This window comes from Yarrowia lipolytica, chromosome 1C (assembly GCF_001761485.1).
Source record: "Yarrowia lipolytica chromosome 1C, complete sequence".
Classification (NCBI taxonomy): Eukaryota; Fungi; Ascomycota; class Dipodascomycetes; order Dipodascales; genus Yarrowia; species Yarrowia lipolytica.
In genome coordinates, this window is record NC_090772.1 from 822,204 (window position 1) to 850,069 (window position 27,866).

General features: G+C 52.3%; 5 protein-coding genes across 5 annotated transcripts; 3 read left to right on the plus strand and 2 right to left on the minus strand.

Annotated features, from left to right (window-relative positions):
• Positions 1-359: 359 nt before the first annotated feature.
• YALI1_C08242g (uncharacterized protein) lies at positions 360-2,054 on the minus strand (the record flags this gene model as incomplete). The annotated part of the gene is made up of 1 exon (XM_501514.3): positions 360-2,054. The coding sequence occupies one exon, from the start codon at positions 2,052-2,054 to the stop codon at positions 360-362; it is 1,695 nt and encodes a 564-aa protein (XP_501514.3).
• A 307-nt stretch (positions 2,055-2,361) lies between these two features.
• On the plus strand, positions 2,362-2,835 carry YALI1_C08245g (uncharacterized protein; the record flags this gene model as incomplete). Its single annotated transcript, XM_068282225.1, has 1 exon — positions 2,362-2,835. One exon carries the CDS (start codon positions 2,362-2,364, stop codon positions 2,833-2,835), a length of 474 nt encoding a protein of 157 aa, XP_068138326.1.
• Positions 2,836-4,066: 1,231 nt separating this feature from the next.
• Positions 4,067-5,229, plus strand: YALI1_C08262g (uncharacterized protein; the record flags this gene model as incomplete). The annotated part of the gene is made up of 2 exons (XM_501515.3): positions 4,067-4,114; positions 4,261-5,229. 2 exons carry the CDS (start codon positions 4,067-4,069, stop codon positions 5,227-5,229), a joined length of 1,017 nt encoding a protein of 338 aa, XP_501515.1.
• Positions 5,230-5,240: 11 nt separating this feature from the next.
• YALI1_C08275g (uncharacterized protein) lies at positions 5,241-7,038 on the minus strand (the record flags this gene model as incomplete). The annotated part of the gene is made up of 3 exons (XM_068282226.1): positions 5,241-5,328; positions 5,654-5,762; positions 6,996-7,038. The coding sequence occupies 3 exons, from the start codon at positions 7,036-7,038 to the stop codon at positions 5,241-5,243; spliced, it is 240 nt and encodes a 79-aa protein (XP_068138327.1).
• A 646-nt stretch (positions 7,039-7,684) lies between these two features.
• YALI1_C08298g (uncharacterized protein) lies at positions 7,685-27,301 on the plus strand (the record flags this gene model as incomplete). The annotated part of the gene is made up of 1 exon (XM_068282227.1): positions 7,685-27,301. The coding sequence occupies one exon, from the start codon at positions 7,685-7,687 to the stop codon at positions 27,299-27,301; it is 19,617 nt and encodes a 6,538-aa protein (XP_068138328.1).
• Positions 27,302-27,866: the final 565 nt, after the last annotated feature.

A 27,866-nucleotide genomic window follows, 5' to 3' on the forward strand; every position in this document is an offset into this window, starting at 1 on the left:
CAAACCTTAACTCCAAAGATAGAAGATAGTGGCAAACACAACTAAATCCGAGGAGCGAGGGAAAAAAGAAGGGGGGTCATAGGGTATGCAAATCCCGGCTATCCCAGCTCGGTCAGAGAGTTTGCTGCGTCAACGGCGTGGGCAACGTTATCGGCCTCAAAATGTGGCCCTTTGCGATCGTCATTCCACATGCCTTAGGGCCTCATACAAACCCCTCTCTCTCAGACAGACGGACACAGTCACACATGCTGACTCGCACACAACATGATTGGCCATTGTGCATACAGGAGGCATGGGTAATGAGAGGGAAAGCAAGAGAGCAGTGCACCAATTCGAGAAGAAAAGCGGGCCCAATTGCCCTAGAAAACCGCCCCTCCAATAACAAATAGCCGCTCGCGGTGCTGGCTGACCCATTTGGCAATCGAGTGGATGGAGGCGGCTAGCGTGGCACGCGACACGTTAGGTCCCGATACACAATAGAGCTCAAAAGAGGGGGTTATCCACGCAAACCCAATGCAGGAATTACGCACCAAGTGCATAAACCTCCACCCATTGTTGGAGCCACGGGACGAGTCACTGTTCACCTGAGCATGGAGCTGGTGGTAGAACGTTAGCAGCCCGCGCTGCATGTGCGGTTCGTAGTAGTGCGTCTCGTAGGACGGCATAACATACTGCACGTGTGCTCGGCTCTTGTACAGAAAGTGCCTCACCATGGGGACCGCCACATCCACCGGCTTGAACCTACCCCTCTCCTCTGCACGTTCCAGAGCCTTGATAAGACCCTTATCTTCCATCTGCGACAGGATCTGCTGCTTGGCTTCACGCAGCTCGAAAAATGCATTCTTATCGGCGGAGATTTGAATCAGGGCAGACGACTTGCTGAAGAAGTGGATGTAGGCATAGAGGAAGCCGGTGGAGTTGAACTTGGGCAGACAAATGGGCACCCAGTGCTCTCCATCGCGGAAGGAGGTGGTGTTGAAAAGCATGCTAAACAGCAAGATAAGGTCCGGCGGATGTAGCGAGTGTTTCTTGGGACGGATAACGTTGGCGAGCTTGGAGTCAGAGACAATCAGTCCGTAGAGCAGCGAGGGCGTTCTGCAGCTGAGAAGAACACCATCAATCTCTTCTCTGATGGACTTTCGCAGGATCAGCGGCTCAAGAGCCCCCAGGAGAATTGAGGGGCTTCCGTTGACGATTTCCCGGGTCAGAGCATCCAGATAGACGTCGGTGCCCTGCAGGAGGTTTCTTAGATCGAAGTTGCTCTGGTTGGCATAGATTCGATGAATCTGGTTCTTGGTCAGCGTGCTTAGAATCTGGGTGTACAGCACGTCCAACTGGGCTCTGAGTTGGCTCTCACTCTCTCCAATTTTGGACACGGCCGCCAGGATCAGAGGTCCCTCGACCGCAACAACTACGAGGGTCTTGCCTGCTCGAAAGGACATGAGGTTGTCGCCGGACTCGTCGGCCTGGTAGGCGCTCACCACCGTCTGTAGCACGCCCAGGTAGCCGAGAATCACGTCGTCCGAGCCGTGCAGGGTGTAGATGGGTTTTCCGGCCGAGGAGAGGATGAAAAACTGTTTTTTCTTGGAGAGAAACTGCTCGACCTCGGTTCCGATGCTGGGCGGGTCCAGGGACACAAACGAGTCCGCCCTGGGGCTGCCGTAGTCGTTCAGCTGGCCCAGATTGCGCCGGTGGCCTCCCACAAGGTCCAGCTCAGGCTCGTAGTCCAGATCCGTTGTGGACGACGGCAGTTCTGTGGTTGCGAGCATTTCCTGGAGCACCTCGGCAATGTCTGGCACGTCGTCATTGTGAGCTGGTGGCGAGCTGCTGCTGTCGTTGGTGTCGAGATTCAAGTTGCTGAGAGAGTTGGACGTGGACAGCGTGCTGTCGATGGCGACGGTGGGGCTGCCGAGGAAGGAGTCTGTGTCGGCGTTGGGCGACGCGTGTCGGTAGATGTCCTTGATGTAGTCATCTTTTGCGCCGTCTTCCATGGTGTGTTTTTGAGAGATGAATGAGAGTGGTGTGATCACGTGTGGTGCTGAAGCGTGATGCATGTAGCGTGCGTGGCGACCGAATTGGCCATGATGCTAATTAGAGACAACTGCGCCATGATGAGTGTCTAAAGGAAGGAGCGTGGCGAGGCGAATGGACTGATGATTTGCATGTGGGTTTTATCGGGCGTCTGAAGGGATCAGAAACAACCGGGAAACCTGGTCGTCAACCCCCGCAGTCTCAATTCTGGCATGTTCTGGTCATGAGTCCAGCTGTCTCACTACGATACTCTATTACGGTGAGCCAACTAATTGAAAGATAGTTGTTGGGCGATAGTTGGCGTTGATGTGCAACTTTAGTTAAGAGATAATGGCCTGTTGCGCGATTTGCCCAGAACTGCAACATACTACAAGTAGTGGAACCGTACCTACTACAAGTAGCTATCGTACGAGTAGTATACGATACAACGTTTCTTTTGCTCGTATTCTTTTGAGTTGGAGAAACAAGTCGAAAGGGTTGAGCAATATTGGTTGTGGTGCCATTGACTGTTGCATGTCTCGCAGATTCAGGCAGCGTCTCGTAGACTCTTCTAGAAGCGGTCTAGGAAGTCGGGTCGTGGTATCGCGGCGACGATCTACAGCCCGATCACATGAACTTTGGCCGAGGGATGATGTAATCGAGTATCGTGGTAGTTCAATACGTACATGTACGATGGGTGCCTCAATTGTGCGATACTACTACAAGTGCAGCACGCTCGTGCCCGTACCCTACTTTGTCGGACGTCCCTGCTCCCTCGTTCAACATCTCAAGCTCAACAATCAGTGTTGGACACTGCAACGCTAGCAGCCGGTACGTGGCTTTAGCCCCATGCTCCATGCTCCATGCTCCATGCTCTGGGCCTATGAGCTAGCCGTTTGGCGCACATAGCATAGTGACATGTCGATCAAGTCAAAGTCGAGGTGTGGAAAACGGGCTGCGGGTCGCCAGGGGCCTCACAAGCGCCTCCACCGCAGACGCCCACCTCGTTAGCGTCCATTGCGATCGTCTCGGTACATTTGGTTACATTTTGCGACAGGTTGAAATGAATCGGCCGACGCTCGGTAGTCGGAAAGAGCCGGGACCGGCCGGCGAGCATAAACCGGACGCAGTAGGATGTCCTGCACGGGTCTTTTTGTGGGGTGTGGAGAAAGGGGTGCTTGGAGATGGAAGCCGGTAGAACCGGGCTGCTTGGGGGGATTTGGGGCCGCTGGGCTCCAAAGAGGGGTAGGCATTTCGTTGGGGTTACGTAATTGCGGCATTTGGGTCCTGCGCGCATGTCCCATTGGTCAGAATTAGTCCGGATAGGAGACTTATCAGCCAATCACAGCGCCGGATCCACCTGTAGGTTGGGTTGGGTGGGAGCACCCCTCCACAGAGTAGAGTCAAACAGCAGCAGCAACATGATAGTTGGGGGTGTGCGTGTTAAAGGAAAAAAAAAGAAGCTTGGGTTATATTCCCGCTCTATTTAGAGGTTGCGGGATAGACGCCGACGGAGGGCAATGGCGCCATGGAACCTTGCGGATATCGATACGCCGCGGCGGACTGCGTCCGAACCAGCTCCAGCAGCGTTTTTTCCGGGCCATTGAGCCGACTGCGACCCCGCCAACGTGTCTTGGCCCACGCACTCATGTCATGTTGGTGTTGGGAGGCCACTTTTTAAGTAGCACAAGGCACCTAGCTCGCAGCAAGGTGTCCGAACCAAAGAAGCGGCTGCAGTGGTGCAAACGGGGCGGAAACGGCGGGAAAAAGCCACGGGGGCACGAATTGAGGCACGCCCTCGAATTTGAGACGAGTCACGGCCCCATTCGCCCGCGCAATGGCTCGCCAACGCCCGGTCTTTTGCACCACATCAGGTTACCCCAAGCCAAACCTTTGTGTTAAAAAGCTTAACATATTATACCGAACGTAGGTTTGGGCGGGCTTGCTCCGTCTGTCCAAGGCAACATTTATATAAGGGTCTGCATCGCCGGCTCAATTGAATCTTTTTTCTTCTTCTCTTCTCTATATTCATTCTTGAATTAAACACACATCAACAATGGCCATCAAAGTCGGTATTAACGGATTCGGACGAATCGGACGAATTGTGAGTACCATAGAAGGTGATGGAAACATGACCCAACAGAAACAGATGACAAGTGTCGTCGACCCACCAGAGCCCAATTGAGCTCATACTAACAGTCGACAACCTGTCGAACCAATTGATGACTCCCCGACAATGTACTAACACAGGTCCTGCGAAACGCTCTCAAGAACCCTGAGGTCGAGGTCGTCGCTGTGAACGACCCCTTCATCGACACCGAGTACGCTGCTTACATGTTCAAGTACGACTCCACCCACGGCCGATTCAAGGGCAAGGTCGAGGCCAAGGACGGCGGTCTGATCATCGACGGCAAGCACATCCAGGTCTTCGGTGAGCGAGACCCCTCCAACATCCCCTGGGGTAAGGCCGGTGCCGACTACGTTGTCGAGTCCACCGGTGTCTTCACCGGCAAGGAGGCTGCCTCCGCCCACCTCAAGGGTGGTGCCAAGAAGGTCATCATCTCCGCCCCCTCCGGTGACGCCCCCATGTTCGTTGTCGGTGTCAACCTCGACGCCTACAAGCCCGACATGACCGTCATCTCCAACGCTTCTTGTACCACCAACTGTCTGGCTCCCCTTGCCAAGGTTGTCAACGACAAGTACGGAATCATTGAGGGTCTCATGACCACCGTCCACTCCATCACCGCCACCCAGAAGACCGTTGACGGTCCTTCCCACAAGGACTGGCGAGGTGGCCGAACCGCCTCTGGTAACATCATCCCCTCTTCCACTGGTGCTGCCAAGGCTGTCGGCAAGGTCATCCCCGAGCTCAACGGCAAGCTCACCGGTATGTCTCTCCGAGTCCCTACCGTTGATGTTTCCGTCGTCGACCTGACTGTCCGAATCAAGAACGGTGCTTCTTACGAGGACATCAAGGCCACCATGAAGGCTGCCTCCGAGTCTCCCGAGCTCAAGGGCATCCTCGGCTACACCGATGAGGATGTTGTCTCCACTGATTTCATTGGTGACACCCACTCCTCCATCTTCGACGCCAAGGCTGGTATTGGTCTCAACGACAACTTCGTCAAGCTCATCTCTTGGTACGATAACGAGTACGGCTACTCTGCCCGAGTCGTCGACCTCATTGTCGCCGTCGCCAAGAAGGATGCTTCCGCTTAGCTATCCGAAGATCAAGAGCGAAGCAAGTTGTAAGTCCAGGACATGTTTCCCGCCCACGCGAGTGATTTATAACACCTCTCTTTTTTGACACCCGCTCGCCTTGAAATTCATGTCACATAAATTATAGTCAACGACGTTTGAATAACTTGTCTTGTAGTTCGATGATGATCATATGATTACATTAATAGTAATTACTGTATTTGATATATATACTAATTACAATAGTACATATTAGAACATACAATAGTTAGTGCCGTGAAGTGGCTTAAAATACCGCGAGTCGATTACGTAATATTATATATAATGTCAAAGTGGGGTCCCAGAGCCGAAGAAGGTGCTTTTCTTGAAGATCCCAGTGTATTGGACAAGTATATCTGTCTCTATGATTGTTTTTCCAGGTGAAAATGTTGAACAAAGTGTCTACTGGAGTTTGTAAGCGCTGGTGCGACTGGGGCCACTTTTAAAACCCGCCTTAGCAGGCTTTTTCACCGTTCCAAGACCAAGGGTAGCATCGCTACCTGCCTCATTGGTAGCTGTGGGTGGTCTCGATTGATATTCCGTGGGAACGGTGGGTTGCAGCGGCTATTGCGTCATCGGCATAGCTCAGTGTCGCCTCTTGCAAGTGTTCCCCCCGGAGTTATGATGTCTTCTGAGCTAAGAGAGGAAATGTAACGTACTAGTTAGGGGCCTGGGTAACATCGAAGACAGAGGGCTCTAGGGAGTACAGACTACAAGTAGATGATGTTAGCCAATGCTAGTCCGAGCACCCGAGCGAGGTCTTTACAGTGGTACTCATACTTACCTCTACTTGGAGTGCCCACAGTTGCAGCGGCTCTAGCCCACCAGTTGCTTGCTTTACGTCCATTACGGGGAACCTTTGGGAGGGGCTAAGACTATAGTCGTGGGCTATTGAGCTATGGTTTTTTGCTAGTTTCCATGGTAGTGCCTCCAAAAGGGTGGTTAAGGCGGCTGGTCCTGAAAGAGCCCTGCATATCAGATTCGAATTGCTAGCGAACACTTATTCTTGAGTTAGCCACTTCTAAAGGGTCTTTAAGAAGGCGATAAATCTGCTTCAGCCAAGGCCGTTTCCATTTACGGATGGATATAGCGCCGTGGATAACATGTCTGATTAAGCTCTGGCAACAATGACTTTTCGGACTGTAGAGTTCAATCTTGGCCGCATAAGCTTGCAGCTGTACTGCGGACTCGGATGGCTACATGGTGATCTTTTGGCCTTTGGAATCTGTCTACCAAGCCATCTTCGCCGGTCGACAATGACTGGTTTCTGTGAAGTACCGTCTATAAAAGCACGGTCTATAAAAGTAAGGGTCCATTATCGTCTCTTCTAAAAGCATGTAACAGGATTTTAGTGCGATCAATAGAGCAAACTAGCTATTAATACGAGAGAATTTTGTACGACGTTATGACGGGGGCGGGACTCTCCAAAACCGGACATGCCGACATGATGCAATGCAGGCCGCTTCAGGAATGAAATGCGCCAGGGTGAATGCCTGCTTGGCCCTTTCGATCGGCAACCAAAGAGCCGATTCATGTAGACCCTCAACAGGCTCGCTAACATTTTAGGGTGGTTGAACAAGGCAACGAGACCTGAACCACGAAAGCCTAACCTCCAGTATATCTAGTGTTGCGCTATGAGTCCTTGTCCTTGTCCGTTTGTAGTTTGAGGCACGAGTGGACTTGATCTCTTTGACATATCGCTGTCCCGAGTCCAGCGCCTTTGGTTGGAGTGACCTCGTATCACGCACCAATACGAGCAAATCTGTGGGTATCATGCAGGGTGACAAACATTGCTCCGCACCTGTGCAGTGTCGAGATGTCATTAAGCTCGCTGCACGGGTGCAGCTAGACCATTGTATAGGACCCCGACATGTTCTTTGTTGGCGCGGTGCAATGCAACAGACAAGCGAGGCATGTACAGCGAAAGGGTCTTTGTTCATGTCCATATGATGGTAGTTGTATATAGTCTTGGAGCGTGCAGTCTTTGGACGTCACCCGGAAATTTCTCGATTTATCTGGTGAGAAGAGCTGAAACAGACGAAAACCGCCCAAACGACCGCCAAACTAACACAGACTGATTTCCACGATGAGAAGTTTGCTCTTATCGGCTATTTGGGCGCTGGGCAGGCTTGCCTCGGCGCTCCAGCAAGCCCCAGACGAGTGTATTTCTCGCCAACTTTTTTCAATCCCTGGTTGCAACTTAGCTTGCAACTCCCTAATTTCCGACGGCAACGACAGTGCTCTTGAGGAGGTATGTATTAGAACCAATGGCGACAGGTGACAAAGATGACTAACACAGTGCTTGCAGTGCCTTTCCCTGTTTGATTTGGACCAGGCTTATGTTCGTTACATTCGTGACAAGAACCTACCCTTGACTCCTATTGTGCCCGTTTGCGATGCTCTGACCGACCAAGTCGAATACTTGCTCACAGCCCACATGGCTGCCCGCCAGCAAGCGCGATTCAACGGTCCAATGGATACCAGTGCCATGACCGCCTCTGCTATTGCCCCCGTGGGGTTTGAGGTGAGATTGAGGGAGCCCACACCCACGGCTCCCACACTGAGAAGACGAGATATTCCCGAGGAGTACTCTGTTTCTTGTCAGCCGGACACTACCACCACCTCCTGCTACAACTTCAACAACGGACTCACCAAGGACCAGTGCTCCACCATCTGTACCAACATCGGTAAGGACTCCCTGAAGAAGTGTCCGATCATCATTTCTAAACAGGACTGTTGGTGTACGTACTTCAGCGACAATGCGCAGAATATTGCCGATTGTGTCCAGTGTCTCGGTCTCTACTCTGACAACTTCCTCCTGCTTTATCCCCTTGTGCTGTCCAACTACGACAAGTGTGGCTATGCAACAACTGCCAGCACAGTATGCGAAACCTCAACCCTGGCCGGTCCCTGTTCGTCCAATCTCATCAGCAGATACACCAAGTATCTATCTGGAACTTCTCCCACAGAAGTGGCTATGGTCGACGACGCAGGACTCCCATTTATCGAGAAGGTTGTGGTTCCTGAAACCGTCACAGGAAACAGAGAGGGTCTCTCCACACTGACAGATTCCGGAGGTCATGCTACTGGACTGGTGGTTGTGGTTCAAAACCCAGACTACAAGGTGTCCTGTGAACCAGACATCTCCACCACTACGTGTTATCCTATCAACCCTGGTTTGACAAAGGACGACTGTACAAAGAAGTGTAACAATGTTGGACTTTCCAGCGCTCTGTGCGTTGCCAATCTAGGAATTGGAAATTGTTGGTGTGACTCCTTTGATAAGAACGCACAGGATGTTGCCGATTGTGTACAGTGTCTCAGTCTTTACACCGACAACTTCCTAGCAGTTTACCCTTTGGTGCTTGGTCAGATTGAAAAGTGTAAGAGGGCTACTACTGCAAGTACCACTTGTCACCCTACTGTGCTTGAGGGTGAATGCACTTCCACTCTTATCACCACTTACACTTCTATCATTCCCGGCCCCTCGCCTCATGTGACTACTACGGTTGACGCCACTGGAAACCCCTACGTCGAGAAGGTTGTCATTCCCGAAACCATTACCGGTGCTCGAACTGGACTTTCGACCATGAGTGACGCTGATGGAGAGGCCACAGGACTGGCGGTCATCGTCCACAACCCAGATTACTACTACACGTGTGAGCCTGACACTTCTACCCAGAGTTGCGGCGTCAATTCTTCTGGACTCACGTTCGACTTTTGTTTCAACGCCTGTCTCAAGATTGGCCAGGGAACTATCAAATGTCTGCTTCAGCTCCAAACGTGTTGGTGTGACTTCTTCACTGCCAACGCCAAAAACGTGGCCGATTGCATCCAGTGTCTGAGTATCTTCACCATTGACCTGCAGGCTTTCCCCGACCTGTTGTCAAACATTGGTGCTTGTGGTTTCAAGACTACAGCCACCACCGAATGCTTCAGCTCCACAATTTACGGCATGTGTCAATCCACTCCTATCCCCCAGTACACTTCTTTCGTAACTGGCGCCACGTCTGGAGGTGCAACCGTGATTGATGAGAATGGAAGACCTTTCCTAGAGGAGACCATCGTTCCCCAGACTATCACCGGACTGAAACCAGGCACATCCACCATGAGAGATGACAACGGGGTTCCTACTGGCCTTGTCATCACTTCGGTGCCTGAGTGGTCTGAATACTGTGAGCCAGATACCACGACCGAGATCTGCCACATTGTGGACCGTGGATACAAAGGTCTCGACTGTAACAATGCTTGTCAGGCTCTTGTTAGTGGCATAGGCAAATGTCCTGTTGCTGGAGACTGTTGGTGCAATTTCTTCGCGGATAATGCCCAGAACGTCGATGACTGTCGTCAATGCAGAGCTCTGAATCCTGACAACCTGTTACAAAAGGTCCCAGTTGTAATGTCCAACATGGAAAGCTGTGGACTGCCTACTACCGCCAGTTCTTCGTGCGTTACATCCACCGTGAAGGGAGCCTGTACTTCGCTGTCAGTTCCACCTGTCAAGCCTGAGATTGTGACCGGTTCGGTCCCGGGATTCTCTGTGTCCACAGACTCTCTTGGAGACCCTCACGTCATCCAGACACTGGTACCTTCTACTGTTACAGGCGCCACTGCAGGAACTTCTAGTATTCTGAACAGCGATGGAGATGTCACGGGAGTGGTTGTGACTACTACAGTTCCTTTTGTACCCGACACTGTGATCACTGGAGCGGTTCCTGGATCCACCACTTTGGTCGATGAGGATGGAAACAGTCACGTCATTGAAACCATTGTTCCCACTACTGTAAGTGGAGATACTCCCGGAACATCCTCTATTCTCGACGATGATGGTATTGTTACAGCAGTCATTGTTACCGAGACCCCACAATCGGGCTCTGGAGCAGGTGATGAAGTGGATACCATTGTTGCGACTGGGTCTGAGCCTGGCACCCTGACAACTGTTGATGAGAACGGCAGCACCCACGTGATTGAGACTCTGGTTCCTTCCACAGTCTCTGGCGAGACTGCTGGTACTTCAAGTCTTACTAACAGTGACGGAGTCGTCACTGGAATTGAGGTGACTGAGACTGGTGCTCAGACTCCAACTCCGACTCCCGACGTTATTACCACTGGCTCCATTCCTGGTACGTCTACATCTGTTGATGAAAACGGCAGCACTCACGTGATCGAGACCCTGGTTCCTACTACAATCTCTGGCGAGACTGCTGGTACCTCAAGTCTTACCAACAGTGATGGAGTTGTCACTGGAATCGAAGTCACCGAGACTGGACCTAAGATTCCAACTCAAACTCCCGATGTTGTCACTACTGGCTCCATTCCCGGTACTTCGACGTCGGTCGATGAGAATGGTAGCACTCACGTGGTTGAGACCCTGGTTCCGACTACAGTCTCTGGTGAGACTGCTGGTACTTCAAGTCTTACTAACAGTGACGGAGTTGTCACTGGAATTGAGGTGACTGAGACTGGACCTCTGACAGGACCTCAGACTCCAACTCAGACACCTGATGTTGTAACCACTGGCTCCATTCCCGGCACTTCAACATCTGTTGACGAGAATGGCAGCACTCACGTCATCGAGACCCTAGTCCCCTCGACAGTCTCTGGAGAGACTGCTGGTACCTCAAGTCTTACCAACAGTGAAGGAGTTGTCACCGGAATCGAAGTCACCGAAACTGGACCTCTGACTCCTACTAAGACTCCCGATGTCGTCACCACTGGCTCTATTCCCGGCACTTCGACATCTGTTGACGAGAACGGCAGCACTCACGTCATCGAGACCCTGGTTCCTTCCACCGTGTCTGGTGAGACTGCTGGTACTTCAACTCTTACTAATAGTGACGGAGTTGTCACTGGAATTGAGGTGACTGAGACTGGTCCTCTGGCTCCAACCGAGACTCCCGATGTCCTCACCACTGGCTCTATTCCTGGTACTTCGACATCTGTCGACGAGAATGGAAGCACTCACATCATCGAGACTCTTGTCCCCACGACAGTCTCCGGCGAGACTGCTGGTACTTCAACTCTCACCAACAGTGACGGTGTTGTCACAGGAATCGAAGTCACCGAGACTGGACCTCTGACTCCAACTCAGACTCCCGATGTTGTCACCACTGGCTCCATTCCCGGCACTTCGACATCTGTCGACGAGAATGGAAGCACTCACGTGATTGAGACTCTGGTCCCCTCAACAGTCTCCGGCGAGACTGCTGGCACCTCAACTCTTACCAATAGTGACGGAGTTGTTACCGGAGTTGAAGTCACCCAGACTGGACCTGTGACTCCTACTAAGACTCCCGATGTCGTCACCACTGGTTCTATTCCCGGCACTTCGACATCTGTTGACGAGAACGGCAGCACTCACATCATCGAAACTCTTGTCCCCACGACAGTCTCCGGCGAGACTGCTGGTACTTCAACTCTCACCAACAGTGACGGAATCGTCACTGGAATTGAGGTGACTGAGACTGGACCTCTGACTCCAACTCAGACTCCCGATGTTGTCACCACTGGCTCCATTCCCGGCACCTCGACATCTGTCGACGAGAATGGAAGCACTCACGTGATTGAGACCCTGGTTCCTTCTACAGTCTCAGGAGGGACTGCTGGTACTTCAAGTCTTACCAACAGTGACGGAGTTGTCACCGGAATTGAGGTGACTGAGACTGGACCTAAGACTCCAACTCAGACTCCCGATGTTGTCACTACTGGCTCCATTCCTGGTACTTCGACATCTGTTGACGAGAATGGAAGCACTCACGTCATCGAGACCCTAGTTCCCTCAACAGTCTCTGGCGAGACTGCTGGTACTTCAAGTCTTACCAACAGTGACGGAGTTGTCACCGGAATCGAAGTCACCGAAACCGGTCCTCTGACTCCAACACAGACTCCCGACGTTATCACCACTGGCTCTATTCCTGGTACTTCGACATCTGTCGATGAGAATGGAAGCACTCACGTGATTGAGACCCTGGTTCCTACTACAGTCTCAGGAGAGACTGCTGGTACTTCAAGTCTTACCAACAGTGACGGAGTTGTCACTGGAATTGAGGTGACTGAGACTGGACCTCTGACAGGATCTCAGACTCCAACCCAGACTCCTGACATCATAACTACTGGATCTGTACCCGGTACATCGACATCTGTTGACGAGAATGGCAGCACCCACGTGATCGAGACTCTGGTTCCCTCAACTGTCTCTGGCGAGACTGCTGGAACTTCCAGCCTCACCAACAGTGACGGAATCGTCACTGGAGTTGAAGTGACTGAAACTGGACCTCTGACAGGATCTCAGACTCCAACCCAGACTCCTGACATCATAACTACTGGATCTGTACCCGGTACATCGACATCTGTTGACGAGAACGGCAGCACTCACGTGATCGAGACCCTGGTTCCTTCAACAGTCTCCGGCGAGACTGCTGGCACCTCAACTCTTACCAACAGTGACGAAGTTGTTACCGGAGTTGAAGTCACCCAGACTGGACCTGTGACTCCAACTCAGACCCCCGATGTCGTCACCACTGGACCCGTACCTGGTACATCGACATCTGTTGACGAGAATGGCAGCACTCACGTGATCGAGACCCTTGTCCCTACAACAGTCTCTGGCGAGACTGCTGGTACTTCAAGTCTTACCAACAGTGACGGAGTTGTCACTGGAATTGAGGTGACTGAGACTGGTCCTCTGGCACCAACTCAGACTCCGGACGTTGTCACCACTGGACCTGTTCCCGGCACATCGACATCTGTTGACGAGAATGGAAGCACCCACGTGATTGAGACCCTGGTTCCTTCAACAGTCTCTGGCGAGACTGCTGGTACTTCAAGTCTTACCAACAGTGACGGAATCGTCACTGGAATTGAGGTGACTGAGACTGGATCTCAGACTCCAACCCAGACTCCTGACATCATCACTACTGGATCTGTACCCGGTACATCGACATCTGTTGACGAGAATGGAAGCACCCACGTGATCGAGACTCTGGTCCCCTCAACAGTCTCCGGCGAGACTGCTGGCACCTCAACTCTTACCAACAGTGACGAAGTTGTTACCGGAGTTGAAGTCACCCAGACTGGACCTGTGACTCCAACTCAGACCCCCGATGTCGTCACCACTGGACCCGTACCTGGTACATCGACATCTGTTGACGAGAATGGCAGCACTCACGTGATCGAGACCCTTGTCCCTACAACAGTCTCTGGCGAGACTGCTGGTACTTCAAGTCTTACCAACAGTGACGGAGTTGTCACTGGAATTGAGGTGACTGAGACTGGTCCTCTGGCACCAACTCAGACTCCGGACGTTGTCACCACTGGACCTGTTCCCGGCACATCGACATCTGTTGACGAGAATGGAAGCACCCACGTGATTGAGACCCTGGTTCCTTCAACAGTCTCTGGCGAGACTGCTGGTACTTCAAGTCTTACCAACAGTGACGGAATCGTCACTGGAATTGAGGTGACTGAGACTGGATCTCAGACTCCAACCCAGACTCCTGACATCATCACTACTGGATCTGTACCCGGTACATCGACATCTGTTGACGAGAATGGAAGCACCCACGTGATCGAGACTCTGGTCCCCTCAACAGTCTCCGGCGAGACTGCTGGCACCTCAACTCTTACCAACAGTGACGAAGTTGTTACCGGAGTTGAAGTCACCCAGACTGGACCTGTGACTCCAACTCAGACCCCCGATGTCGTCACCACTGGACCCGTACCTGGTACATCGACATCTGTTGACGAGAATGGCAGCACTCACGTGATCGAGACCCTTGTCCCTACAACAGTCTCTGGCGAGACTGCTGGTACTTCAAGTCTTACCAACAGTGACGGAGTTGTCACTGGAATTGAGGTGACTGAGACTGGTCCTCTGGCACCAACTCAGACTCCCAATGTCGTCACCACTGGCTCTGTACCTGGTACATCGACATCTGTTGACGAGAATGGCAGCACCCACGTGATCGAGACCCTGGTCCCCTCAACAGTCTCCGGAGAGACAGCTGGCACCTCTAGTTTGACAAACAGCGACGGAATCGTCACTGGAGTTGAAGTGACTGAGACTGGTCCTCTGACTGGATCTCAGACCCGCGACGTTGTTGTCACGACCGGTTCCATTCCTGGTACATCAACATCAGTTGACGAGAACGGCAGCACTCACGTGATCGAGACTCTGGTTCCCTCAACAGTGTCTGGCGAGACTGCTGGTACTTCAACTCTTACTAACAGTGACGGAGTCGTCACTGGAATTGAGGTGACTCAGACTGGTCCTCTGGCACCAACTCAGACTCCCGACGTTATCACCACTGGCTCCATTCCCGGCACATCAACATCTGTCGACGAGAATGGCAGCACTCACGTCGTCGAGACCCTGGTTCCTTCGACTGTTTCTGGCGAGTCTGCTGGTACTTCAAGTCTTACTAACAGTGACGGAATCGTCACCGGAGTTGAAGTCACTGAGACTGGACCTCTGACTGCACCTCAGACTCCCGATGTCATCACCACTGGCTCTGTACCTGGCACTTCGACATCTGTCGATGAGAATGGAAGCACTCACGTCATAGAAACCCTGGTTCCTACTACAGTCTCCGGCGAGACTGCTGGTACTTCAAGTCTTACCAACAGTGACGGAATCGTCACTGGAATCGAAGTCACAGAAACCGGTCCTCTGGCTCCTACTCAGACTCCCGATGTCGTCACCACTGGATCTATTCCCGGCACTTCGACGTCTGTCGACGAGAATGGAAGCACCCACGTGATCGAGACCCTGGTTCCTTCTACAGTCTCTGGTGAGACTGCTGGTACTTTAAGTCTTACTAACAGTGACGGAGTTGTCACTGGAATTGAGGTGACTGAGACTGGTCCTCTGGGACCAACTCAGACTCCCGACGTTATCACCACTGGCTCTATTCCCGGCACTTCGACATCTGTCGACGAGAATGGAAGCACTCACGTGATTGAGACCCTGGTTCCTACTACAATCTCTGGCGAGACTGCTGGTACTTCAAGTCTTACTAACGGTGACGGAATCGTCACTGGAGTTGAGGTGACTGAGACTGGTCCTCTGACAGGATCTCAGACTCCGACCCAGACTCCTGACATCATAACTACTGGTTCTATTCCCGGCACTTCGACATCTGTTGACGAGAACGGCAGCACTCACATCATCGAAACTCTTGTCCCCACGACAGTCTCCGGCGAGACTGCTGGTACTTCAACTCTCACCAACAGTGACGGAATCGTCACTGGAATTGAGGTGACTGAGACTGGACCTCTGACTCCAACTCAGACTCCCGATGTTGTCACCACTGGCTCCATTCCCGGCACCTCGACATCTGTCGACGAGAATGGAAGCACCCACGTGATCGAGACCCTGGTCCCCTCAACAGTGTCCGGAGAGACAGCTGGCACCTCTAGTTTGACAAACAGCGACGGAATCGTCACTGGAGTTGAGGTCACCGAAACTGGACCTGTGACTCCTACTCAGACTCCCGACGTTATCACCACTGGACCTGTACCCGGAACATCAACATCTGTCGATGAGAACGGTAGTACTCACGTGATCGAGACCCTGGTTCCTACTACAGTCTCTGGTGAGACTGCTGGTACTTCAAGTCTTACCAACAGTGACGGAATCGTCACTGGAATTGAGGTGACTGAGACTGGACCTTTGGCTCCAACCGAGACTCCAGACGTCATCACCACTGGTTCCATTCCCGGCACTTCGACATCTGTCGACGAGAATGGAAGCACCCACGTGATTGAGACCCTGGTTCCTACTACAGTCTCCGGTGAGACTGCTGGTACCTCAAGTCTTACCAACAGTGACGGAATCGTCACTGGAATTGAAGTCACCAAAACCGGTCCTCTGACTCCAACACAGACTCCCGATGTCCTCACCACTGGCTCTATTCCAGGTACTTCCACATCTGTCGACGAGAATGGAAGCACTCACATCATCGAGACTCTGGTTCCTACTACAGTCTCCGGCGAGACTGCTGGCACGTCTAGTTTAACAAACTCAGATGGAATCGTCACAGGAATCGAAGTCACCGAGACTGGACCTCTGACTCCAACACAGACTCCCGATGTCGTGACCACTGGCTCTATTCCTGGTACTTCGACGTCGGTCGATGAAAATGGTAGCACTCACGTGGTTGAGACCCTGGTTCCGACTACAGTCTCTGGTGAGACTGCTGGTACTTCAAGTCTTACTAACAGTGACGGAGTTGTCACTGGAATTGAGGTGACTGAGACTGGTCCTCAAACTCCAACTCAGACTCCCGATGTCGTCACCACAGGCTCTATTCCTGGTACTTCGACATCTGTTGACGAGAATGGCAGCACCCACGTGATCGAGACTCTGGTTCCCTCAACTGTCTCTGGCGAGACTGCTGGAACTTCCAGCCTCACCAACAGTGACGGAATCGTCACTGGAGTTGAAGTGACTGAGACTGGACCTCTGGCACCAACTCAGACTCCTGACATCATCACCACTGGATCTGTACCCGGTACATCGACATCTGTTGACGAGAATGGCAGCACCCACGTGATCGAGACCCTGGTTCCTACTACAGTCTCTGGCGAGACTGCTGGTACTTCAAGTCTTACCAACAGTGATGGAGTTGTCACCGGAGTTGAAGTCACCCAGACTGGGCCTGTGACTCCTACTCAGACTCCCGACGTTATCACCACTGGACCTGTACCCGGCACATCAACATCTGTTGATGAGAACGGTAGTACTCACGTCATCGAGACCCTGGTTCCTTCAACAGTCTCTGGCGAGACTGCTGGTACTTCAAGTCTTACCAACAGTGACGGAATCGTCACTGGAGTTGAAGTGACTGAAACTGGACCTCTGACAGGATCTCAGACTCCAACCCAGACTCCTGACATCATAACTACTGGATCTGTACCCGGTACATCGACATCTGTTGACGAGAATGGCAGCACCCACGTGATCGAGACCCTGGTCCCTACAACAGTCTCTGGCGAGACTGCTGGTACTTCAAGTCTTACCAACAGTGACGGAATCGTCACTGGAGTTGAAGTGACTGAGACTGGACCTCTGACAGGATCTCAGACTCCAACCCAGACTCCTGACATCATCACTACTGGATCTGTACCCGGTACATCGACATCTGTTGACGAGAACGGCAGCACCCACGTGATCGAGACCCTGGTCCCCTCAACTGTCTCTGGAGCGACTGCTGGTACTTCAAGTCTTACTAACAGTGACGGAGTCGTCACTGGAGTTAAAGTGACTGAGACTGGACCTCTGACAGGATCTCAGACTCCAACCCAGACTCCTGACATCATCACTACTGGACCTGTACCCGGTACATCGACATCTGTTGACGAGAACGGCAGCACCCACGTGATCGAGACCCTGGTCCCCTCAACTGTCTCTGGAGAGACTGCTGGTACCTCAAGTCTTACCAACAGTGACGGAGTTGTCACCGGAGTTGAAGTCACCCAGACTGGACCTCTGACTCCTACTCAGACTCCCGACGTTATCACCACTGGACCTGTACCCGGCACTTCGACGTCTGTTGACGAGAACGGCAGCACCCACGTGATTGAGACCCTGGTTCCTACTACAGTCTCTGGAGAGACTGCTGGTACTTCAAGTCTTACCAACAGTGACGGAGTTGTCACCGGAGTTGAAGTCACCCAGACTGGACCTCTGACTCCTACTCAGACTCCCGACGTTATCACCACTGGACCTGTTCCCGGCACATCGACATCTGTTGACGAGAACGGCAGCACCCACGTGATCGAGACCCTGGTCCCCTCAACAGTCTCCGGAGAGACTGCTGGCACGTCTAGTTTGACAAACAGCGACGGAATCGTCACTGGAGTTGAAGTCACCCAGACTGGACCTCTGGCAACTCAGACTCCCGACGTTATCACCACTGGACCGGTACCCGGCACATCAACATCTGTCGATGAGAATGGAAGCACTCACGTGATCGAGACCCTGGTCCCCTCAACAGTCTCCGGCGAGACTGCTGGCACCTCAACTCTTACCAACAGTGACGGAGTTGTTACCGGAGTTGAAGTCACCCAGACTGGACCTCTGACTCCAACTCAGACCCCCGATGTCGTCACCACTGGACCTGTTCCCGGCACATCAACATCTGTGGACGAGAATGGCAGCACCCACGTGATCGAGACCCTGGTTCCTACTACAGTCTCTGGCGAGACTGCTGGTACTTCAAGTCTTACCAACAGTGACGGAGTCGTCACTGGAATTGAAGTCACAGAAACCGGTCCTCTGGCTCCTACTCAGACTCCCGATGTCGTCACCACTGGCTCTATTCCCGGCACATCAACATCTGTCGATGAGAACGGTAGTACTCACGTCATCGAGACCCTGGTTCCTACTACAGTCTCTGGTGAGACTGCTGGTACTTCAAGTCTTACCAACAGTGACGGAATCGTCACTGGAATTGAGGTGACTGAGACTGGACCTTTGGCTCCAACCGAGACTCCAGACGTCATCACCACTGGTTCCATTCCCGGCACTTCGACATCTGTCGACGAGAATGGAAGCACCCACGTGATCGAGACCCTGGTCCCCTCAACAGTCTCCGGAGAGACTGCTGGCACGTCTAGTTTGACAAACAGCGACGGAATCGTCACTGGAGTTGAAGTCACCCAGACTGGACCTCTGACTCCAACTCAGACTCCCGACGTTGTCACCACTGGACCTGTACCCGGAACATCAACATTTGTCGATGAGAACGGTAGTACTCACGTCATCGAGACCCTGGTTCCTTCCACTGTTTCTGGCGAGACTGCTGGTACCTCAAGTCTCACCAATAGCGATGGAATTGTTACCGGAATTGAAGTCACTGAGACTAACCCTCAGACTCCCGACGTCGTTACCACTGGTCCCATTCCTGGTAGATCGACATCTGTTGACGAGAATGGTAGCACACACGTGATCGAGACTCTTGTTCCTTCGACACTTTCTGGCGAGACCGCTGGTACGTTAACTCTCACCAACGGCGACGGCGTTGTCACTGGAGTTGTTGTCACTGTAGCATCCACACCCGTGAAACCGGACGTGGTTGAGACTGGTCCTGTGGCTGGCACATCAACTATTGACGATGGTAATGGACACACCAGTGTGGTTGTGACTCTGGTACCTTCCACCACCTTCGGCGATGTGCCTGGCACCTCAAGTCTTACCAACAGTGACGGAATCGTCACTGGAGTTGTCGTTACTGATACCATGGACCACACACCTGACATTGTAACCACTGGATCTGTTCCCGGCTTCGCCACGTCTGTTGATGTTGATGGTAGTACCCACTATGTCCTGACTGTGGTTCCATCGACAGTCACTGGTGATACACCTGGTACTCTGAGTGTTCCTGATGATCGAGGCGTTATCACTGGCGTAGTTGTCACTGTGACGCCAACCAAGCCTGATTTTGTGACTACCGGCTCTATTCCTGGTACTTCAACATCTATCGATGGTGAAGGAAGTACCCATTTGATTGTCACTTTGGTTCCTTCGACTGTTTCAGGCGAAACCGCTGGTACCTCGAGTCTGACAAACAGTGATGGAATTGTGACTGGAATCGAAGTCACCCAAACCACTGCACAGACTCCTGACATTGTTACTACTGGATCTGTTCCCGGCACCACGACATCCACCGATGACGTTGGAGGCTCGCATGTGATTGTTACCGTTGTCCCTAAGACCGTGACAGGAGATACCGCCGGAACTTCAAGCCTCACCAATTCGGATGGTGTTATCACTGGTGTCGAGGTTACAGAGACCTCCAGCCACAAGCCCGACGTTGTAACGACAGGACCTGTTGCTGGCACCACCACGTACACAGATGTTGACGGCAACACCCAGATCATTGCTACCGTCGTACCCAGTACGCTGACCGGCGATGTTCCGGGTACTTCTAGCGTCACCAACTCGGACGGCATTGTGACAGGCGTCGAAGTCACCGAAACCTCTCCTGTGAAACCTGACTATGTCACGACTGGTTCCGTCCCTGGAACCTCCACTTCTCGAGACGACGATGGCAACACACATGTGATTGTGACTGTCGTACCTAGCACCACGTTTGGAGATGTTCCTGGAACATCCAGTCTCACAAACTCCGACGGTGTCGTCACCGGCGTGGAGGTTACTCAAACCACTGACCATAAGCCCGATGTCGTCACCACTGGATCTGAACCTGGTTTCTCTACCTCCGTTGACGACGACGGCAGCACTCATTATGTTCTCACTGTCGTTCCATCTACCGTCACCGGTGATACGCCCGGAACTACAAGCCTGACCAACAGCGATGGCGTTGTCACCGGAGTTGAAGTCACTCAATCATCTCGACATACCCCCGATCTTGTGACCACTGGCGAATCAGCAGGAACCACAACTTTCACAGACGACAACCATAACACTCACGTGGTTGTTACGGTTGTTCCCAGTACTGTAACAGGCGATGTTGCCGGAACCTCTAGTATTGTCGACGATGATGGAGTTGTGACGGGAGTTGTGATTACTAAGACGACAGAACCTTATGCCATCACTACTGGACCCGTGCCTGGAATTTCAACCTCGACTGATAGCGATGGAAACACTCATTATATTGAAACCCTGGTGCCTACAACACTCACTGGAGACGTTGCAGGCACGACAAGTCTCACCGACAGCGACGGACATGTCACCCAAGTCCTAGTCACCGAGACACCTACCGGTGGATCTGGCCTAGGAGGAGATCAACCAACATCTGTGGTTACGGGCCCTACTGCGGGTACTGTCACCACTATTGATGAGGCAGGAAGCACTCACTACGAAGTCACAGTTGTCCCCACTACTGTGACTGGCAGTGTTCCTGGAACCTTGAGTATTCCCAATGACAATGGAGTTATCACCGGCGTGATCGTGACTGTGACACCTACAAAGCCCGATATCGTTACTACGGGATCTGTGGCAGGTACTACCACTGTCGATGATGGTAATGGACAAACAAGTGTTATCGTTACACTTGTGCCCTCTACGACTTTCGGTGATATTCCTGGCACATCCAGTTTTGTGGATGATGACGGAATCGTTACTGGAGTTGTGGTTACTGAAACTATGGATCATACACCCGACGTTGTGACCACTGGTTCAGTACCTGGATTCGCTACGTCTGTTGACGTAGATGGATCTACCCACTATGTTCTCACTGTTGTTCCTTCCACTGTCACCGGTGATACACCTGGCACTCTGAGTGTACCTGATGATCGAGGAGTTATTACTGGCGTTGTTGTCACCGTGACACCAGCGAAACCTGATGTTGTCGAGACCGGTCCTGTGGCCGGTACGTCAACTGTTGACGACGGTAATGGACACACAAGCGTTGTTGTAACAGTTGTTCCTTCAACAGCCACCGGTGATGTCCCCGGTACATCCAGCATCCTTGATGATGATGGAATCGTCACTGGAGTTGTTGTAACCGTGACTCCCACACCTGTGAAACCCGACGTGGTTGAGACTGGTCCTGTGGCAGGCACATCAACTATCGACGATGGTAATGGACATACAAGTGTCATTGTGACTCTGGTACCCTCCACCACCTTCGGTGATGTGCCTGGCACCTCGAGTCTTACCAACAGTGATGGAATCGTCACTGGAGTTGTGGTTACCGATACCATGGATCATACACCCGACGTTGTTACCACTGGATCGGTTCCTGGATTCGCTACGTCTGTTGATGTAGATGGATCTACCCACTATGTCCTGACTGTGGTTCCTTCCACTGTCACCGGCGATACACCAGGCACTCTGAGTGTACCTGATGATCGAGGAGTTGTCACTGGCGTTGTTGTCACCGTGACACCAGCGAAGCCAGACGTTGTTGAGACTGGTCCTGTTCCTGGTACGACCACTATTGACGACGGTAATGGACACACAAGCGTTGTTGTAACAGTTGTTCCTTCAACAGCCACTGGTGATGTCCCCGGTACATCCAGCATCCTTGATGATGATGGAATCGTCACTGGAGTTGTTGTAACCGTGACTCCCACACCTGTGAAACCCGACGTGGTTGAGACTGGTCCTGTGGCAGGCACATCAACTATCGACGATGGTAATGGACATACAAGTGTCATTGTGACTCTGGTACCCTCCACCACCTTCGGTGATGTGCCTGGCACCTCAAGCCTTACCAACAGTGACGGAATCGTCACTGGAGTTGTGGTTACCGATACCATGGACCATACACCCGACGTTGTGACCACTGGATCGGTTCCTGGATTCGCTACATCTGTTGATGTAGATGGATCTACCCACTATGTCCTGACTGTGGTTCCTTCCACTGTCACCGGCGATACACCAGGCACTCTGAGTGTACCTGATGATCGAGGAGTTGTCACTGGAGTTGTTGTCACCGTGACACCCACGCCCGTGAAACCTGATGTTGTCGAGACTGGTCCTGTGGCCGGTACGTCAACTGTTGATGATGGCAATGGACATACAAGCGTCATTGTGACTCTTGTTCCTTCTACTGCCACTGGTGATGTCCCCGGTACCTCAAGTCTTACCAACAGTGACGGAATCGTCACCGGAGTTGTGGTCACCGTGACACCCACGCCCGTGAAACCTGATGTTGTCGAGACTGGTCCTGTGGCCGGTACGTCAACTATAGACGATGGTAATGGACACACCAGTGTCATTGTGACTCTGGTACCCTCCACCACCTTCGGTGATGTCCCTGGCACCTCAAGTCTCACCAACAGTGACGGAATCGTCACTGAAGTTGTGGTTACCGATACCATGGATCATACACCCGATGTTGTTACCACTGGATCTGTTCCTGGATTCGCTACATCTGTTGATGTAGATGGATCTACCCACTACGTCCTAACCGTGGTTCCTTCCACTGTCACCGGTGATACACCTGGTACCCTGAGTGTACCTGATGATCGAGGAGTTGTCACTGGCGTTGTTGTCACCGTGACACCAGCGAAGCCAGACGTTGTTGAGACTGGTCCTGTTCCTGGTACGACCACTATTGACGACGGTAATGGACACACAAGCGTTGTTGTAACAGTTGTTCCTTCAACAGCCACTGGAGACGTTCCTGGTACATCTAGCATTCTTGATGATGATGGAATCGTTACTGGAGTTGTCGTCACTGTGACGCCGACGCCCGTGAAGCCTGATGTCGTCGAGACTGGTCCTGTGGCAGGCACGTCAACTATCGACGACGGTAATGGACACACCAGTGTCATTGTGACTCTGGTACCCTCCACCACCTTCGGTGATGTGCCTGGCACCTCGAGTCTTACCAACAGTGACGGAATCGTCACTGGAGTTGTGGTTACTGAAACTATGGATCATACACCCGACGTTGTGACCACTGGTTCAGTACCTGGATTCGCTACGTCTGTTGACGTAGATGGATCTACCCACTATGTCCTGACTGTGGTTCCTTCCACTGTCACCGGCGATACACCAGGCACTCTGAGTGTACCTGATGATCGAGGAGTTATTACTGGCGTTGTTGTCACCGTGACACCAGCGAAACCTGATGTTGTCGAGACCGGTCCTGTGGCCGGTACGTCAACTGTTGATGATGGCAATGGACATACAAGCGTCATTGTGACTCTTGTTCCTTCTACTGCCACTGGTGATGTACCCGGTACCTCGAGTCTAACCAACAGTGACGGAATCGTCACTGGAGTTGTTGTCACCTTGACACCCACACCCGTGAAGCCTGATGTTGTCGAGACTGGCTCCGTACCTGGTACGACCACTATCGACGATGGTAATGGACATACAAGTGTCATTGTGACTCTGGTACCCTCCACCACCTTCGGTGATGTGCCCGGCACCTCAAGCCTTACCAACAGTGATGGAATCGTCACTGGAGTTGTGGTTACCGATACCATGGACCATACACCCGACGTTGTTACCACTGGATCGGTTCCTGGATTCGCTACATCTGTTGACGTAGATGGATCTACGCACTATGTGCTTACTGTTGTTCCTTCCACTGTCACCGGTGATACACCTGGTACCCTGAGTGTACCTGATGATCGAGGAGTTGTTACTGGCGTGGTTGTGACCGTTACACCCACGCCCGTGAAACCCGACGTTGTCGAGACAGGCCCCGTGGCAGGCACGTCAACCATCGACGATGGTAATGGACATACAAGCGTTGTTGTGACTCTTGTTCCCTCCACCACCTTCGGTGATGTCCCTGGCACCTCAAGTCTCACCAACAGTGACGGAATCGTCACTGGAGTTGTGGTTACCGATACCATGGATCATACACCCGACGTTGTGACCACTGGATCGGTTCCTGGATTTGCTACGTCTGTTGATGTAGATGGATCTACCCACTATGTTCTCACTGTTGTTCCTTCCACTGTCACTGGAGACACACCTGGTACCCTGAGTGTTCCTGATGATCGAGGAGTTGTTACTGGCGTGGTTGTGACCGTTACACCCACGCCCGTGAAGCCTGATGTTGTCGTGACTGGATCTGTTCCTGGTACAACCACTATCGACGATGGTAATGGACATACCAGCGTCATTGTGACTCTTGTTCCTTCTACTGCCACTGGTGATGTCCCCGGTACCTCGAGTCTTACCAACAGTGACGGAATCGTCACCGGAGTTGTGGTCACCGTGACACCCACACCCGTGAAGCCTGATGTTGTCGAGACTGGTCCTGTGGCCGGTACGTCAACTATAGACGATGGTAATGGACACACCAGTGTCATTGTGACTCTGGTACCTTCCACCACCTTCGGTGATGTGCCCGGCACCTCGAGTCTTACCAACAGTGACGGAATCGTCACTGGAGTTGTGGTCACTGATACTATGGATCATACACCCGATGTTGTTACCACTGGATCTGTTCCTGGATTCGCTACATCTGTTGATGTAGATGGATCTACCCACTATGTCCTAACCGTGGTTCCTTCCACTGTCACCGGCGATACACCAGGCACTCTGAGTATACCCGATGATCGAGGCGTTGTCACTGGTGTAATTGTAACTGTGGCACCTTCACCGAAGCCAAGTGTTACTACTGGACCTGTGGCCGGTTCGACCACAATTGGTGATGACAACGGACAGTCCCATGTTGTCGTGACTGTCGTGCCGACGACAGTCACTGGTGATGTCGCTGGCACTTCAAGTGTGCAGAATGGCGATGGAGTCGTCACAGGCGTCATCGTTACAGATACCTCGCAGGGCGGAGGTAACCAAGGAGGAGGCTTAGGAGGAGAAGAGGAAACGGATGTTGTGACTGGCTCCCTACCTGGCACCGTCACCACCAAGAACGACGCAGGAAGCACCTTCTATGTAGTTACAGTGGTACCATCTACCGTAACAGGTGAATCTCCTGGCACGTCCAGCCTCTCCAACACTCATGGCGATGTGACAGCAGTTATTGTTACTGTGACATCATCTGTGAAGCCCGATGTCGTAACGACAGGCCCTATTCCGGGTACAACAACCATCGACGACGGAGATGGAAGTTCTCGAGTTGTCGTCACCGTAATTCCCACGACGGCGAGTGGTGACACTCCCGGTACGTCGAGTGTCACAAACGATGATGGCGTCGTCACTGGCGTCATAGTCACCCAGACCTCTGCGCCATCGCTTCCCACTTTCACCACTGGTTCGACTGCTGGAACTTCAACGTCAACAGACGACTCAGGAAACACCCACATTATTGTGACTGTGGTTCCCAGTACCGTGACGGGTATCGTTCCTGGCACATCAACTTTGGCCGATGATAGTGGCGTTGTCACTGGTGTAATCGTTACCACGGCTTCCTCCATCTTCCAGCCCGACGTTGTGGTCACAGGTTCCACTCCTGGCGTGTCTGTCTCTACCAATCCTCAAGGCAGCACTGTAATCATCGAAACCTTAGTGCCAACGACAGTAACGGGAGACGAGGAAGGAACATCAAGCCTTACCAACAGCAACGGAGTTGTTACGGATGTTATTGTCACAGTGCTACCAACAGTTACGACAACAGAATCTGGATCCGGTTTTGGCGACGAAGGCGATGGAGCAGGAACAACAGTAGTGACTGGCTCCTCAGCAGGTACCTCCACGTTGACAGACGGAGGTGTCTCGCGTGTGATTGTCACAGTGGTACCAACAACCTTGTCTGGTCCTGTTGGCGGCACCTCGACTCTCGTGGATAACAATGGCGTTCCAACAGGCGTCGAAGTAACCGTCGGTCCTCTGACAACCGGTTCTGGATCTGGTTCGTTCCCTGACTCGGAACATGGAGACTCTCAAGGTGTTCGAACACTGACAGACTCGCGTGGTTCTTCTTTTGTCATCCAGACATCAGATCAGACTACTACAGTTGGACCGACCCCTGGTACGTCAGTTATGACCGACAGCAATGGAGTCCCCACTGGCGTTGTGGTCACTGTTCTGCCCTCAAGAAGCAGTCCATTTAACCCCATTGGAGGCGACGCGTCGTCACTTTCCGTTTCATACCGAACCAGCACAGTTTCTCCTCTCGAAACTGCTGGACATGGTAGCGGCTTTGGATCCAACGATGGCTCTTCAGATTCTGGATTCGGACAGCCTGACTCAGGAAGTGGAGGAAACGGAGGAAACGGAGGAAACGGAGGAAACGGAGGAAACGGAGGAAACGGAGGAAACGGAGGAAACGGAGGAAACGGAGGAAACGGAGAAAGCGGAGGATCTGGACACGGTAACACAGGCTCAGACTCTGGAGTTGGCGGTGTTAATGGACAAGGCGGAACTGGACAAGGTGGGGCTGGCTCTCACCCCGATTCTGGTTCCAATGGCGGAAATGGGGAATCTGGATTCGGAGGAGCAGGCTCTGGCTCGAACCCAGACTCTGGCTCTCAACAAGGTGTTGGCGGAGGCGGCAGTGGAAATGGTGCAGGATTCGGATCCGACGGAAGCCAGGAGACACCTGCGTTGTACTCCAGCTCTGGTTCAGGTCCTCTCCAGGCCAACAATGCTCGCGGTCTCAAGCCCCATCAAGGCTTTGTTCTGGGCTCACTGATGGCATTCGTCTTGCTTGTCATGTAAGCCATGTATGGATTTTGCGAAGGATTTTGTGTGGTGGGTTGATGAAGATTTATGCGAAGGACTTTTTTGTGGAGAGGTTGATGAAGATTTTGCGAAGGATTTTGTGATGAATGTGTTGAATATTGAATATGATTTTATTGTGTAAAACCAGAGTGTAGATGGTAGGTGGAGTTGAAAGAAAAGGCACAACTGTAGATGTTGAAAAGCAAGACTTTATGGCACTGCAGCGGAGAACAAGTCGGCATGCCGGCCGTCATCGCATGTGAGTGCCGGCATGAGCAGGTCAGGGGCCATGGACAAGTTCGAAAAGTTGGAGACAACAGCAACCTTCCCAGACGATTATCACGGAAGTCGCAGTTACGGCTGCGTCGGCCAACACTCACTAATAATACCGGTACATTGGTCAGTGGGTGATCTGTATATGAATTGTGTTCTGACAATGTTGAGCATTAACCGTTGGATATTGTCGAGGCCATGGATACGTGTGATTGTGACTGTGATTGCGATTGTGTTGGTCTTTTTTCGAGACGGGCTGCCGAAAAAAAATGAATGAAACAAAACACAT